At 41.5% G+C, this 16,372-nt stretch overlaps 2 protein-coding genes across 4 annotated transcripts in view; one reads left to right on the plus strand and one right to left on the minus strand.

Moving 5' to 3' along the window:
• Window positions 1-1,158: 1,158 nt before the first annotated feature.
• On the minus strand, window positions 1,159-9,189 carry nus1 (NUS1 dehydrodolichyl diphosphate synthase subunit). Its single transcript, XM_032542476.1, has 5 exons — window positions 8,600-9,189; window positions 5,407-5,538; window positions 3,759-3,911; window positions 2,845-2,944; window positions 1,159-1,977 (listed from the first exon to the last, which is right to left on the minus strand). Exons 1-5 carry the CDS (start codon window positions 8,997-8,999, stop codon window positions 1,887-1,889), a joined length of 876 nt encoding a protein of 291 aa, XP_032398367.1. The 5' UTR covers window positions 9,000-9,189; the 3' UTR covers window positions 1,159-1,886.
• Window positions 9,190-13,977: 4,788 nt separating this feature from the next.
• katna1 (katanin p60 (ATPase containing) subunit A 1) overlaps window positions 13,978-16,372 on the plus strand; it is a 40,325-nt gene continuing 37,930 nt past the window's right edge. Inside the window, exon 1 of one of the 3 annotated variants that reach the window (XM_032542450.1) lies at window positions 13,978-14,077. The gene's annotated coding sequence lies outside the window, so the exon portion shown is untranslated. Of the gene's footprint in view, window positions 14,226-16,372 lie in introns of all 3 variants that reach the window. The other 2 variants (XM_032542449.1, XM_032542451.1) reach the window with 2 other exon arrangements.

Consider the following 16,372-nt stretch of genomic DNA (forward strand, 5'->3'; position numbering starts at 1 on the left):
GTCTATATAAAAGAGACTTCAGATAGAGTAAGGCCTATATAAAAGCATCCAAATAGCACCACGTCATGGGACCTTTAAGATATGATCTCAGATTATTAAGATTTGTTCTCCGAGTACAAAAAGAGTAAGTGATTTTACTGACTGTTATGTAACTGTGCCACGCCTGCCGAAGCAGCAGTGTATTCCTGAAAATTAATTGAAAGATTAACTATTGTAAAAAGTGACTATGTTTTTATGTAGTGCAACAGTGGCGAGGAAGTTTTTCCTCGCCACTGTTCCACTGTTGCTTGCTCTGGAGGAAACTACTAGAACTGTTGGGACCTAATCTATCTGTAAAGTGTCTCAAGATAACTCTTGTTATGAATTGATACTATAAATAAAATTGAATTGAAATTGAATGTATTATAAATCAGGTTAAGGTGCTGCAGAAATACTGATAAAGAACCAAAACGCTTTATCCACAGGGAAAAGCACACAGCCCGTATTTAGAAAGTGTGCCTTTAAATGAGCCGTCAGGTCTGTACTGTTGTGATGTCACAACTATACTATATTTAGGTAGAAGGTGCCGCTACAGTGCCATTACCACCATTCCCCGGCTGCAATGATCAGATCATCTCACCGTGTATATGGGTGAGGACAAAGTTATTATAACTGATAGAAAAGAGAATAAGACCCAAGTAGTGTAAAATATGTTCTAACAGTAGTTTGATGAAATTATCTAAACTCAAAGTTTTCAGTTTAAATATTCATCAGACTTCATCTCAGGGTCTTCAGGAGCGGATGGAGATGACTAAGCTGTCATAATGAGGCCCGAATATGGACCTTGGTTATGTGATAAGCAGGCTCAGAATTTTGATGACACCTCACCAGATCTTTCAAGGATTTTAAAACAATCCATCCATTCATCTATCTTCACCACCCAAAGTAAAAAAAAAAAAGTAAAAAAAAACAAATGCTGCTCAATTCTGAAAATTTTCATTCTCGACGACTGCTGGAAAAAAAATTAAAAAATAATAATTATCAGCAGATGTCATTTGGGTCTGGTGATAAGTGATAACTGTTAATGAAACTATGTCCGTCATTATGAGTTAATATTAGGAGTTATGTCCATGAAAGTGACAGAAATGGACTTTCCTATAAGAGCTGTCAGGAGACACAGACAATCGGACAGTGCATTTCTTTATTTCAGAGCTCGCCCGGTCTAACAGGAGCCTTGAGAAACCTCTGCATGTGTCTGAAGCAACACTACACATGAACACAACTGCAAGCTGGAGACCACGGGGACAAACACAGAGCCACAAGAATTTCTCATATTTACACATTATTAATTAACCACTCAGCTCAACTTCCGCTTCTTGGCTCATGTGTTGCTGGGAGTTGAGCCTCTCGCTGAAATGCAGCTGTCTTTGCCAGCGTGTCTCAAGAAGACAGAGCACAAAGCCTTGTTTCTTCTTTGTTATCTGCTGAGTGAAGGCGAGTCCTTTTCTAAGTCTTGAGCAGAAAACAGCAGCTGGAGACTGAATGACAAAACAGTGAGCCAGAGGGTTTGAGAGGACAGAACGGGGTTTGTGTCTTCTCATGTCAGTGTGTGTCTCTGATGTGCTATTTTCTCTTGCTATGTTCCAGAAGTCCTGGAATGTGAGTTTATTATAAGACAAGAGCTGGTGTCAGGAAGTGAGCCGGCTGGTTACGTCTTCTGGCTTCCTCGTCTTTGAGCTGTCTTTGTGAGTCTATTAGGAGATCCAGGAGATGGACAGGAGTTGGGGAGAGCAGTAGTGAGGGACACAGCGAGGCATGGAGGGGGTCACCACCTTTTCAAAACTCTCCTGTGACTGTGTTAACCCCACACTTCTTCCTGTCTGAGGAGCCTGACACGGGCCTGCAGATCACTGGCCGAGCCGCTGCTGACAAACACCGAACCGCTGCAGGGCACCCAGCAGGTCCTCGTAGGAGACGTTTCTGTGGGACGGCAGGGAGCTGAGGACAGAGCAGGACACATACACACTTCAAAAACAGGAAAAATCAAACTGTCCACAGCTGAACACATCCAAAGAGCAATGAACATTCCACGGTGCCATCAACTGGTCACGCTGGAAGGTTTTTTGTACTATCCATACAACCAACCTGGGTATGGTTAAAAACATTTGATACCCGTACCGCTACCAATACTGGTTCCTTAGTGATCATTTTTTAGATACCAACTTTGTAAAACAAAAATTATTATTCATACAAACATTATGGCGTTAGACAGCCAATCACAAACTAGAACTTAAGCCTTAAACAGGCGGAGTCACCTTCTCTCACAGTAATCTTCCATGTCAGAGACTCAGAGTCAGAGAGTCATGTTCAAAGGGGGAAAACTGGCTTCTTAGAACATGAAACATGAGGTGGTCACATGTAATGTGATAAAGTAGATCAACAGCCTTTATGTATTTTGCCTAATTATTTTATGTACTGTATGTCTTATTAGATCATGTGTATATGTACACACAACATCTTTTTTTTTTTTTCTTTTGGCCATTTTTGTGTGTTTCTATATGCCTAAAATCTAAGTTGTTGTCCATTATCCCATCCTCTTTCAGTCACTCTGTTTTCTGACTTGTACATGTCTGGAGACAGTAACTTTCAAATAAAAATCAACACTTTTTCTTTCTTTTTTAATCAATGATTAACTCATTGAGCATTGAACCATCCTAGAGAGAATTGTGATGCATCTAAGAATTGATTATTTATCCCACCCCTACTTTTGTGTATGCAATATCTGGCCCAATTTATAATTCGCGGTAACTCCGTCGTTAAACATTTAAGTGACACATCTCAACACACAGGCAGACAGTAGCTTACATGAATTCCGTGAGTCTTATGTGCCAGGGAAGGAAGCCCAGTGTGCTGTTCACAGGACCAAACTTCACCACCAGCTCAGGGTCGGGGGTGTTCTTGGACTCTGAAACGAGCACAAAGACATATTTATCCGTATGAACTCATCAACACCATGCCTATAAATGGGAACCACTGTGCATGGACCTCATAATGAAATGGTGAGTGATGTGAATGGAGCCAGTTTTCAGTCTTACACGTTCATAAGTGTGTGAAGCGGGATCATCGTTAACGGTCAGCGCTCGGCCTGTTGCAATTATTACACACTCGCCTGATCAGTGTTGGGAAAGCTCACTTTCTACACAAACTAGTTCAAAGTTCAGTTCACAGTTTCAAAAAGTAACTAGGTCGTAGTTCTTTTTTTTGCTGTGAGCTATTATGTTTTCAAAATTATTAGCAGTCCATTTAGAACCACAGACAGCAATTCATTTATTAGTTTTAACACTGAAACTATGCGTCAGATCCCATCTGTCTTGACTGTCTTTCGAATTTGTATTTGCTTGCATATAAAGCTGTGTTCTAAAAATAATTGCAGTTGCACATCACTAACCTCATAAATCATATTTGTTGGTAGTGATGATATTTCTACATGGCAAATAGTTTATTAGTGAGTGTTTTAGAGTCATAGAAAACCAGTTATATATTAAGACAATGCATATTAACATCTCTGTAGATGCGCCAGTGTATGCTAGTTGGCTTACATTCAACTGTAGTCCTGGTTACCTACAATGTATGTTTTTTCTTTATGTTGGAAGGGGGAACCGGAGCACCCAGAGGAAACATGGGGAGAACATGCTAACTCCACACAGAAAGGCCCCATTCATTGTGAGAGGGATGTGACCACCAGACCATTTTATCTAGCTAGTGTCATTAACTGCTACCTCTGAGCATTGTGTCCAGCATGGAGACGCTGATGTCTTTGGAGCTCCTCTCTTTGTTCTCCACCGAGCGACAGAGCTGCTGCGCCGCCTGGACAATGCTCTGCTTCCCGTCCTCTGGAGACAACACCTTCAATGTGGGCCTGCAGGACAGCACTGAAAGACAGAAGAAAGGAAACACACACAAACACATGCACGCACATGTGTAAGTATACTCAGTTCTACAACAAATTGCTTGGTGAAACAATTTTATTTTACAAACATCATCAACAACATTATTTTATTGAACTAAATGAATTTAAAAAAAACAAAAGACAATGAGACAAATGATACCACTGTAACTGTCTGTGTCTTTTGTGATTTTTTTTATGGCAATAGAGCCTTAGGTGGCAGTACCTATCAGGGCCGCAACAGAAGTTCAAGGTGTGACGAGTGGAGGGGTTGTAAATGAGATGTTTCTTTTTGCTGAAAATATTTCACAGCTTTTAAATAACCGACTTAGTGATACGACCACTTCTTAAATTTGGAACTTTACATATGCTGCCTCTGAAAAAGAAAAGGTGAAAAAAACATGCACCAGATAAAACCCCTCCACTCTGAAACTGTATGGTTAGCAGTTCATAAGTTGATTAAAATAAACCCTTTCAAGCAAAAGTACTCGGCCATGTAACGTAATCTGGAGAAAACCCTATGGCATGAAGCCTTTTTACCGGGAGTAACGGGGGAAATTTGCACGTACAAAAATACGAGGGGTATTTTTTAAGAATTGGGAACTGAGTAGTACCACCTGGGTCCAATAATATTTGGAGAAGGGTCATTCCATCAGAAATAAATCACTTTCCATTTAAAGGGTAACTACCGTTTTCTTCAACCTGAACCCTATTTTACTATGTCTTTGTGTCTAAGTGACTGATGGGAACAACAATCTTTGATTGTATTCATTATTAAGTGAAACCACAGTCGGCAGCGGCAAAACAAATTACAATGTAAGTTAAAAGGGCAATTGTCCAGCTTGTATTTCCCTTGTAGAAGGAGGTCAACCTTTCTGTTAAAGCGTAAGATCCTTCTTTTTTTTTTTTAAAACAGAAAAACATCCAAAGTTGTGTTCGCAAAACCCACCAGACATACATACATATATATACATACATACATACATACATACATACATACATACATAACATTTTAGCATTTGAAAATACACTTTAATCAAAGTTGTAACCATTGACTGTAAATTAGGGGACAGAGCATGTGTGACGTCACCTGTTGGTTTGTGGAGATCTGCTATGAGTCGTTGAGTTGCAAATTAGTGTTAATTTCATCAGACGAAACAAGACTAAATATGTTCGTCAACGACCTTTTTTTTCCCATGATGAAGACAAGACTGCACCAATGTCCAAAAACGCTGACTAAGACTAAATTACCTTGCATTATTGTTGTTACTGTAAAAGTGTACATGGAAATCAGTGAAGAAATGATGCTGTGTGGCAGAAAAAAAGTCAGTAAATAAACTCCCTTTGCAATCAGTGTCCAGATTAGGGAAACCAGGTTTCTCATTTACACGATAATTAAGAAATCAGTTTAGTGAAGAAAGACGACTGTGACCCTACTCTACTTGTGTATGATGTAGCATACCGACTAAACCAGTCCTTACCGTGGTGCTGGTGCTGATCACTGCCATTGCTAAGGAACTCCACGTTGTATTTGGATCCGTCTGCACCCAGCAAGTCCTGCTGCTGCCGTACGATCTCCTCCATCAGACGGGAGTTATTCTTCCGAAAAATACCTGAGTGAAGATACCGATAAGAATGATGAGTGCATCATTCAATCCAGAATAAAATAATACACAAAGATTTTTTTATTCATCTCACGAAGATGCTGGAAGAGAAAGGAGGCGCCAAGAGGAGGATGAAACACGGCAGCTCCGACTCTGTGGTAGGGCTGGGCGATACGGAGAAAATCTAATATCACGGTATTTTTAACCAAATACCTCGATATCGATACCACAACGTTATTGTAGGGTTGACTTTTGGTGCTTTCACAAAATATTTACACATTGTAGATTTTAGATAAATAATCATCAGTAATGTGAATATAATGACTAAGTGGGTAAAGGCAAATAATAGAACAGTTACAACAGTCTGGTAAGTTCAGAAAATGACATCACTTTACTGTAATGCAACCTTTAAAACCAGAAAAAGACAACACTTATGTCATATTACGATATTCAAAATCTAAGACGGTATCAAGTCTCATATAATATCGATATAATGCCCAGCTCTACTCTGTGGTTTGAGTTTTCTCTCCTTTATAATGGAACAATATAACAATGTAAGTGAAACAAAGTAACAGTCCCAAGAAAAGTACTTTAAGTGCTAAATCTAATGATCAGGTGTTCTGTCTCCAGTACCTGATCCATCTTACTTTCATGCCAGTTTTTTAAAGGAACGGAGGATTGGATCACTGTGATCCAAATACCATATTTCAGGATTACCAATCCTGTTTACATGGAACTAACAGTGTAGCCTACTGGCTTAGCAAAGAACAACAGGTAGGCTAAATACCGGTGGCCACAAATAGCCATAGTTTGTTTGAATTTAAACAGAAACAGAAACACTGTAATAAACAGAAACCTTAAATAACCAGAAACCGTTTCCTTATTTTGTCATAATGTTGAATACCAAATCAAAAACAATACTATCCAGTAGTCAAAAATAATTTACAAGACAGTAGGGCCGGGCGATATCATGATATTCTTGACCAAATATCTCAATGTCGATAATGTGACGATAATGTACGGTTGACTATTGGTGCTTTAACAAAATGTTATTTACACAATGAGATTTTTGATAAATATTCTCCAGAAATGATGATTTAATGATTAAGTGGGTTAAGGTGAATAACAGAACAGCTAGAACAGTCTGGGGAATCCTGAAAAGGACATCACTTCACTGTAATGCAGCCTGTAAAACCAGGTACAGACAACACTTACCCTATTACCATAATACGACATAGCCAAACACTAAGACAATATCTAGTCTCATATTGCAATATCGATACAACATCGATATATTGCCCTACAAGACAGATACTAGAGATGTTCCGATACTGATACCAGTATTGGTATTGCCTCTGATACTGCCTAAAACGCTTGTATCGGTAAGTACTGGAGTTCAAGCACTGATCCGATACCACGTAATAAAGCCCTAAAGAAAATCTACGTTAAAAGTAGTTTATTTAGGTTCTTTTTCTGTTATAACTGACTGTCAAACTGGATAATAAAAGAAAGTTCTGAGGCATTCATTGTTTGTGTTTGTTAGGGTTAGGGTTATGTTTCACAAAGAGTTTAACCTGAGCCAGACCGACAACAAAAGATAGAAATCATATCATATCACATCTATACTTAATATATATATATATATATGACACACTGGTATCGGATCAGTACTCTGCATCGGCCGATACGCAAGTTCAGGTATCAGAATTGCTATCGGGAAGAAAAGAATGGTCTCGGATCATCCCTAGCGGATACCAGCCCTTTCTATCTCTGCTTTTAGGAGATTTATCTCCATCTGCACTGTCTGCTGCAGTTGGGTAAGCAAGTATTGTTCTCTACACAGTTCAATTAAAAAAAATACAACAGAATCCACCCTTCAAATGGCATCAGGATAATCATGTTTTTTATCAAATAGATCCCAAACCAAGTTCTAAGTTTTAAAAAACCCAAAGGGCAGGTTTGACCCAGATCAAATGTAAGATCAGATTACATGGTCTAATCTTAGTTCAGAATCCCTCTTTTAGTTTTAGGAAAACCCCATTTCCAAGACTTGATCCAATCGGTGATCCAAAACCCCACAAAAACTGGGCCCTGGCAACACTGGCCGCTCACTACACCGACCTGTGACACGCCGCTTGTGTTCCACCGGCACACTGTTTAACTGCAGGTGGAAGTGGTATCCTTAGGCAACGCTCAGTGACAACCAGTGAAGTAATTTCGTATATCCTCGCCGACCACCAGCCATGTCAGCATCATTCAACAAAGCAGGGGTTTACATGAAATATTTGCATCATTTAATCAGACTAAAGACTCTGGATTTTAAAGCAGGATAAAGTTTCTTTTGGGATGAATCACTTTATTCTGTTGAGGGGCTTATAGGGGAATTTTTATTCTGTTTGAGCGCAGCTAATGGATCCCAGTGTATAACACGGCTTGTGAACAGTCTACCTGGGATCATGGCCTTACATCTGATATGAGCCACTAGAAAAGGCTGGAATAAGTCACACTGATCCATGGAAGATAAGGTTGACTCAAACAATATGTGGGTCTATTAGATTTTCAACAGGTTAGGCCTGATAAAATAAAGTCAAAATTCTGTTTTTTTTTCCCTCAGAGACTTCAACATGAGTCAGTCTCTGCTTCACTTTAAAACTAAGGTGTATAATGTGGAACTAACCAATATAACCTCTCCAGTCATATGACATGACTGAAATAAGACGGGGGGGGGGGGGGGGGGTAATAAATTACTGTCGATATGCATCATTAAAATGATAACATAAGAGAACTATTGCGGATTCTTCTAGACATTACTGTAGTTTGTCCAGTGACATTGAACCTTGTTAAATCACAGTAAATCACACTTTTGCATATTTACACTGTCAAGAGAGCCAAATTCACATAAAACACCAGGACAGTACACAAAAGCATGGATTTTGAATTTGGGGACTAGATATTGAGAGATTAACGTTAACGTTGACTTAGTTAACGACAGTTAATATATTGTAGAAAGTTCAATTAAATAACGTTATGGTATAAAAAAGAGCCGGATAGTAAAGGTTAAAGTGTTTACCTTGATTATCATAAACGCTGACATATGATATACCAACAGCCATACACCAGACCACCAGGTTTGCTATGTCCGTATAGCTGGGCTCTTCTTCCGCTACCAATAGGCCGATGTGGACCGGCAGTTTCTCGAAAGACCTGCCGTCAGACAGCCACCGGGACCGACGACCAGCGGTGCGGTTTTCAGTTACTGGGTTAGCGTTAGCATTAGGGTTCTGAATTAACTTCTTCTGATGGTCCGGGAACCCAGCCAGTGCTACCGGCAGCAGCAGAGCGGCAACCGCCCGCTCCCACAGCCGACCCTTCCAGCTCCGAAGCCGGGCACGAAACCAGGAGACGAGCGCTCTGTTGATGTGGACCAGAACCAACAAGAGCCGCCATAACAAGCTGTACAGCAGCGCCATTAGTTTCCGAATTCCTTGTGAGTGAATTCGTGATGACAGTGGTCAGAATATGCAAGACATGCGTTTACTCTTCAATATTATCTGCCTGCTAAACCTGTTTCGTCAACGTTGCCTACAATGAGTTCACTCTGCCTGTCGCCATCTTCCTCTTTCGTTGGCAACCCCTGACCTGTGAACCCTTAGCGTCATAGTCATGCCTCAACGTGATACACGTAGCTCGCTCATTGGACGAGATCTGAGTGATGCGCTATTACCATAGGCTATTAACCATTATGGCTATTATAGGCCAGGCCATGAAACATGGTGCGTTCATTTTACCTGGGAATATCAGGAACCACCTCCGTGTGTACGTTGTTTCTCAGACTGCCAGCTTTGGCAGCGTTGAGATGATGCGTGTTCTACATGTGAGGGGTCTTAAAAACTTTGTCAAAAGGAACGCTTTATTTTTTTTTTGCAAAGGGCGTAAAACACAATGCATTTTACTTCAGAAACTCATTCTTCCGACGCAGATGTAAACAATTTATACAATATTGTTCAGTCCGGAACCAATAAATCTGCTGGTGTAGCAATCTGTTTTAATAGGTTCTCAGGAGACATTATTACATACAGAACAGATGGGGAATGTCACTGGCCAACGGTCGTTTTGAAAGTTGAAAGCCATTTTCTCATGTTAGCCAATGTGCATGGATATAGATCTGTTGCTCAAAACAAACAAATGCTTGATAAGGTTACTAACACTGTAGCCTATCAGAGCTTAAAGCTATCTCCCCCCCCCCCAGCACAGAATTTTAATGTGATGTGATTGGAATATAACCCCTGATGAATGGAAAGATAGATGGTCTTCTAAACTTTACAGCAATCATTACAACCCCATAATTAGATCGTTTATGAATACCAACTGCCTGGTTGATGTAGGGAGAGTGATAAACCCAGAGGAAAAACAAGACACATGGTGTAAACCTAATGGTACATGTACATCTAGAATAGACTACTGGCTTGCTGCTAGTTCATTTGGGGAGTATACCTTTCAAATTTCAATCTCTAAAGCCCCTTTAACGATTACACTCAATACAACTTGTAGGAAAAACAACAACAAAGGGTACTGGGAATTGAATTCTAATTTGCTAAAAAATAAGGATTACTGTGCAAAAATAAAAAGAAATAATAAGTGAAATTGAAACTACAAAATCCATAAATAACTATTGTAGATTAGATTAGATTAGATTATACTTATTTATCCCACGACGGGAAATTCTGTCGTTACAGTAGCAGATAGCAGCAACAGCAAAAAAACAAAAAAACAAACAAAACAATAAAACACAAACAAGTAAGCACGAAAGAATACAAGGCAAGAAATACAAGGCAGAAATACAGCCAAGAAATAGACAATGAAATATGGTAGACTGAGTAAGTAAAATGCCGTCAACAAAAGGAATTTTAAAGTGCGGTTGCCCTGATAAGAGAAACAATATTGCGGTGTAAGTGACGTTAAAAATTAAGTTGATGTGTAATTAGAGCAAAGAAGCAAGAGTCGGTGATAATTTAAATTATATTAACCTGAGACCATAAATATTGAAAAGTAATCTGTAATAAAATAATATAATACCAATATTAAAGATAAACAGAAAGTGTGTGATGTAGATGGGAGAAAAACAGGAACAGAAACTACAACACTATCAGGTAGTGCAGGCGTTGGAGTCTGACAGCGGCCGGGATGAGGACCTGCGGTACCTCTCCTTCTTCACCGTGGGTGTATCAGTTGCTGCTGAAGGAGCTGCTAGGGACCCACAGTGTCATGTAGGGGGTGAGAGGTGTTGTCCATGATGGATGTCAGCTGGCTAACATCCTCCTCTCCCCTACTTTCTCTTGGGGTCCAGAGACAGTCAGGACAGAGCTCGCTCTCCGGATCAGTCTATGAGTCTGCTCCTGTCCCGGTCCGAGCTGCCCCCCCTCCAGCAGACCACAGCGTAGAGGATGGCAGAGGCCACCACAGAGTCATAGAAGGTCTGAGGAGAGTCCTACACACTCCAAAGGACCTGAGTTCCTCAGCAGATGGAGGCGACTCTGGCCCTTCTTGTAAGTGCTTGGGTGTTATCAGTCCAGTTCAGTTTATTGTTTGGTAACACCCAGGATTTTAGCTCTCCACTACATCAATGTCCAATCCCTGGATGCTCACCGGTGAGAAAGGGGATGTTTTCCTTCTGAAGTCGACTACATCTCCTTTGTCTTGCTGGTGTAGCTGAAGCTGGTTGAGCTCACACCACTGACAAAGTCCTTGATAACCGACCTGTATTCCAGATCGTTCCCCTCAGAGACACACCAACAACGGCTGTGTCATCAGAGAACTTCTGGATGTGGCAGTGGGTGGGGTGTGTGTGAAGTCCGAGGTGTAGAGGGTGAAAAGGAAGGGGGAGAGCACCGTACCCTGAGGGGCACGTGCTGCAGTGCACCACGCAGACACACAGTGATGGAGCCTCACATACTGTGGTCTGTTGGTGAGGTAGTCCGTAGTCATGCAGCCAGGTGTTGGCCACTCCGGCACTCTCCATCTCACTCTGAGGAGCGAAGGCTGGATGGTGTTAAAAGCACTGGAGAAGTCGAAGAACCTGACTCTCACAGTGCTCCGTGTCCTCCAGGTGGAGCAGCGATCTGTTCAGCAGGTAGATCACTGCGTCGTCCACTCCAATCCCAGGCTGGTAAGCAAACTGCAGGGGGTCCAGCTGTGTGCCCACCAGGGGTTGCAGGTGAAGCAGGATGATCCTCTCATGGTCTTCATCAGGTGAGAAGTCAGGGCAACAGGCCTGAAGTGGTTTGGCTTCTTGGGTCGCGGTGACTTTGGTACCGGGCCACACAGGAGGTCTTCACAGGGCTGGGACCTTCTCCAGGCTCAGGCTCAGGTTGAAGTTCTGAACACACCACAGAGCTGGTCAGCACAGTCCCTGAGGAGACTTGGGCTGATGCCGTCCGGGCCCGGGGCCTTCCTTGCCTTGAGCTTCTTCAGTTGACTTCTCACCTGATATCTGTTATGGGAAGTGGGTGGAGGATGACTGGGGTGTGGATGGTAGGAGGTGAGGGTCTCAGGGAGGGGGAGAGGGGGGTGGTGAACTGATGAGCGGGGAGAGGGGGGAGGAGCGGGCTGGTGGGTTCATTGCTGATGCGGGTCGTTGAAGGTGGCAGGCTGAGGAGGGGAGGGGGGGAGGAGGAGAAGGCCAGGGGAGGTGTGAAAGAGGGGGCTGGGGGGTGTGAAGAGGGAGGCGAGGAGGCAGAGTCAAATCTGTTAAAAAACAGATTCAGCTCATCTGCCCAGTCCTTGTCTCCTCCGGCTTGGCTTCTTCCCACAGCTTTGCCGTGGCCGGAGATGTTCTGCAGCCCTCTCCAGACGTCCCTAGCATTGTTCTGCTCCAAACTCTTTTCTAATTTCCTCCCGTAGATGACCTTCCCCCTCCTGATCCTGAGTCTGAGTTCCTTCTGGACTCTGCGCAGCTCCTCTCTGTCCCCTGATGCAAAAACCCTCTTCTTCTCATCAATAAGTGGGAATAAGTAAGAGCTTAATAAGAAAAGGAGAAAAGAGGAAAGGAACTTGTTTTATGGAATCAGTCGGTGTTGTGGTAAGCCTGAATTAAGTAGTGAAGACAAGGAAAAGCTAAAATAATAAAAATGTAATACAATTGCAAAATCAACTACATAACATATACAGTATCTTAAAAGAGGTCAAGGTGCGTTTGTAAGGTCAAGAGCTAAATGGATCTAGGAAGGAACCAAAACACTTCATATTTTTGCAACTTAGAAAAGAGAAGACAAGAAAAGAAGGTGAGTACAAGCTTACTGATAGATGGAACCAAACTAAGGTAATAGAAAAAGAAGTTTTCACTTTGTACAGTACGCTTTATACATCTGCATACTCCTGTACTGATTCTAAAAGCTTCTTTGACAAAGTCATGCATTTCATACCAACCACTGATGATGTATTTAAAGGAATTTGTGAATCAGATTTAAGAATAGAAGAATTAGATGCTGAATTTGAAATTGTCAGTAAATAAAGGCCCTGGCTCTGATGCACCAACTTTCATAAGTTTTTTTGGAAGGACATTAGAAATATGCTGTTCAAGGCACTACAATAATGTATAGAGGGAAGGGAATTGATGCCAACTATAAAACAAGGTTTGATATTTCTTATCCCACAGCCTAACAAAGAAAAAAAAAAAAAAAGTACATCCATGCTCAGAACAGCCATATTGCCAAAAGACTTTTGCTAAATACTTTTCACATTTGTCCAACAATCTTGAAAGTCAATGTTAGCCTCCTTGCTTTTATTTTGAAGTGAAGGTAACTTTTAATGTTACTCCAGTTGGCTTTCTTTTAACAAGGGTGGTGTCACTCGCCAATGTAAGTCGAGTGCAGATTTGAGTCGCGCATGCGTCACTTTGCGACGAGTGAAGCTGTAAGTTGCGCATGCGTCACTTTGCGACAAGTAGCATCCAACATGCTAACGAGACTTAACGTTATGTAATGTCAATACAGTAAAAATGGAGTTGGTTCACAGCTGGCTACAAGTTAGCAATCAAACACAACAAGGTTGTCAGTTGAATGGCGTTTTGAGCTAACGTTAGCACTCAAACAATCATAGATAGCAACAACGTTTTTGTAATTACTGCTAGCTTAGCTACAAGCTAGCAATCAAACACAACAAGGGCTGTCATTTGAATAGCGTTTTGAGCTAACGTTAGCAATCAAACAGTCGTACATCACTAAAACGTTTTTGAAATGATTCCCATCTTCTGTTATTGTTTGTAATGAGAACGGTTTATTATTTCATCGATTTCACAAATTCCAGTGTGACAGTTGCGTCGTAAACCTTTTAAATCTGAGCATGCGCAACTAACATCTACACTCGACCAGAGTCGGTTTGACTCGACTCTCATCGGGTATGACACGTTATGCCGTAAACCGTTTCAAATTGAGCATGCGCGACTCAAATCTGCGGGCGACTCATATAGGGGAGTGACCAGGCTCCGTCGCCACTCGCCTACATTATCATACACATCCAGTGCTGCTGGCGCTGACTTCCTTGATGTAAGGTGAGCTACGAACGTGTCCACATTTCGTTGAGTTGTTTTTCGGCTGGTTGTCTTCTCGAAGTCGCTTCTCTTTGAACTGCCATAACGGAACTTAACATAACGTCAACAGCTACTGTCTGCGAGGACTCTGCGCGTGTTCATCTAAAAAGTTGAGTACAAACCATAGACCGTGTGTATAACATCAGGACAGTTCTTATCCTAATGAGTCTGGCTCATATTAGTCACGTCGATTCTAAAGTACACGTCGAGTTTTTTTAAAGATACCCTAGCAGTACTTTTAAACTTTGTCTACCAACCACCCGGCTTGAAATTCAAAGTGAAGGATGTTGGTAGTGACGCCAACAAATAGGTCTAACCCTAACCCTAACCCTAAATCGCTGTGAGTTATTTTTTTTCAGAAACTATTATGTTATGTCATATATCTGAAACTTCTGTGTCACATTTAGCCAGAAACATTTGGGCGAGGCTCCGTGCTAATCCATGGAACAATGGCCACCCTGTCAATTTATTTCACTGAATGTGGAAACGCCTCAAAACTTTAAATATATAGTGGAATACTGTATAAATAACACTGAAAGTTTTAGTCTGTCTTTCTTCAGCTGGATAAGTTGACAGCAGAACAGCTTTAGAGTCAATATAGCAGGGCAATAATAATAATAATAATAATAATAATAATGTGTACTTTATTAATCCCACAAGAGGAAATTACAATGTTTTCACTCACATGCTCAGTACCTATACATGCACTAATGGAGAGATGTGCCCCCATGGAAAGGGGTTCAGTACCTTGCTCAAGAGCACCTTGGCAGTGCCCAGGAGATGAACTGGCACCTCTCCAGCTACCAATCCACCACCAGACTTTGGTCCATATTGGGACCAAAAGAGTGTAATCAAAGAATTTTGTTAATAATTCAGATGTTTATATAATCGGGGTTCCAAATTGGCCTTGACCAACTGCCACTTTGCTCATTTGAAAGCCATGATGTCTCTCTCTCTCTCATGGGTGGGCCAAATTCTCTGCCCCTTATGACCTCATAAGGAGCAAGATTCCAGATGGGCCCATCTGACTTTCATCTTTTTCAAAGGCAGAGCAGCTATCACCATTTCTAGCCACTGGGGGGGCCATAGGCAGGCGGGGGGAACACATGTTAATGTTAAAAAACTAAAAGGGACATTTTCATGCCATGGGACTTTTAAAACTTGAAATGGTTGTTATTCAAGGGGATCCAGGGGGTTCTCAACAAGAAGGGAAATAACTTATTTTCATAATACGTCAATTTAATTGAATCCATAAGTAACACAATGAGAGATTGTATGACTATTTTTCTCATGGCTTTCATTCACTTTCTGTAATAAACCATCTAAAAGCAAGAATTCTATTAGGTAGCCTACTGATCTGACACCTGTTAGATATTGGTAAATAAAGGAAATATTACAAATGCTTTAAGGATTTCGTGACAGTAAAAATGTAGTTGGTGGCCTGCTGTGACGCATTAGCCCAATCCCAAAGTCCGGACTCACAGACTGACGGACTTTGGTGCGCGTTCTCGCAAAATTTGTAAGGGCTTACGGTTGTCCAAATGTCGAATTTCAAAGGGCGTGAGGGTGTGACTACACACTTACGAGCTCTATTTGCGTGGTTTGCATCGATGCAGGCTTCACCAAAGAGAATTACCCACAGTTCAAAGCGTTGCGACATTCACCGCAGAGACCAAAGAAGAAATCCGGGAAGTTACAAAGGTAAACAACACAACCACGGAGCGGACCTGTTTGTAGAATGAATTTGGAATCAAGCAGCCGTCTCCTGGGCCTTGGCCGTGTGGAAAGCAACAAACTTAAAATGAAAAAAAATACCCAAACCGGCAAGTGTCAGCTACATCTTTGTTACTAAACGTTGCCGAGGTAACGTGATCTCATAAAGGGCTGTCCCAATCCCATTTATACCTATCTGAGGTCCCTACCTATGTGGCCTCACACACCCTCTCACTTAGCACCTGAGATTAGGGCTGCTAGATATAAGGAAAATATCTAATTGCAATTATTTTGACTGATATTGCGATTGCATATGAGTCGTCACTATTCACTGCGTCCTCATTGCTAGAGACAGACGGGGGGGGGGGGATGTCCTCAACAAACCTGCCATTTTTAAATAGTTTAGCCAGTTGTGTTTTATTTGCTGCCTCTAGCTTCTTTTGAAACAAAATCTGTCAAAATTAACACTGATCATCTGTAGGCGGCTTGAAATGGGCAGTTCTTAAAGGTGCCCTGCCACACGTATTTCATGACTTTGGGTAA

The sequence above is a fragment of the Etheostoma spectabile genome, chromosome 18 (genome assembly GCF_008692095.1).
Source record: "Etheostoma spectabile isolate EspeVRDwgs_2016 chromosome 18, UIUC_Espe_1.0, whole genome shotgun sequence".
Classification (NCBI taxonomy): domain Eukaryota; kingdom Metazoa; phylum Chordata; class Actinopteri; order Perciformes; family Percidae; genus Etheostoma; species Etheostoma spectabile.

What these genes read in the sequence shown, in the direction of transcription:
- nus1 (XM_032542476.1), bottom strand. Translation starts at nt 8,999, where the DNA reads ATGGCGCTGCTGTACAGCTTGTTATGGCGGCTCTTGTTGGTTCTGGTC. An exon ending in CAGCGTTTATGATAATCAAG is followed by an intron (nt 5,539 to 8,599) that starts GTAAACACTTTA and finishes ATCTTCACTCAG; the next exon opens with GTATTTTTCGGAAGAATAAC. An exon ending in GCTGGACACAATGCTCAGAG is followed by an intron (nt 2,945 to 3,758) that starts GTAGCAGTTAAT and finishes TGCTCGTTTCAG; the next exon opens with AGTCCAAGAACACCCCCGAC.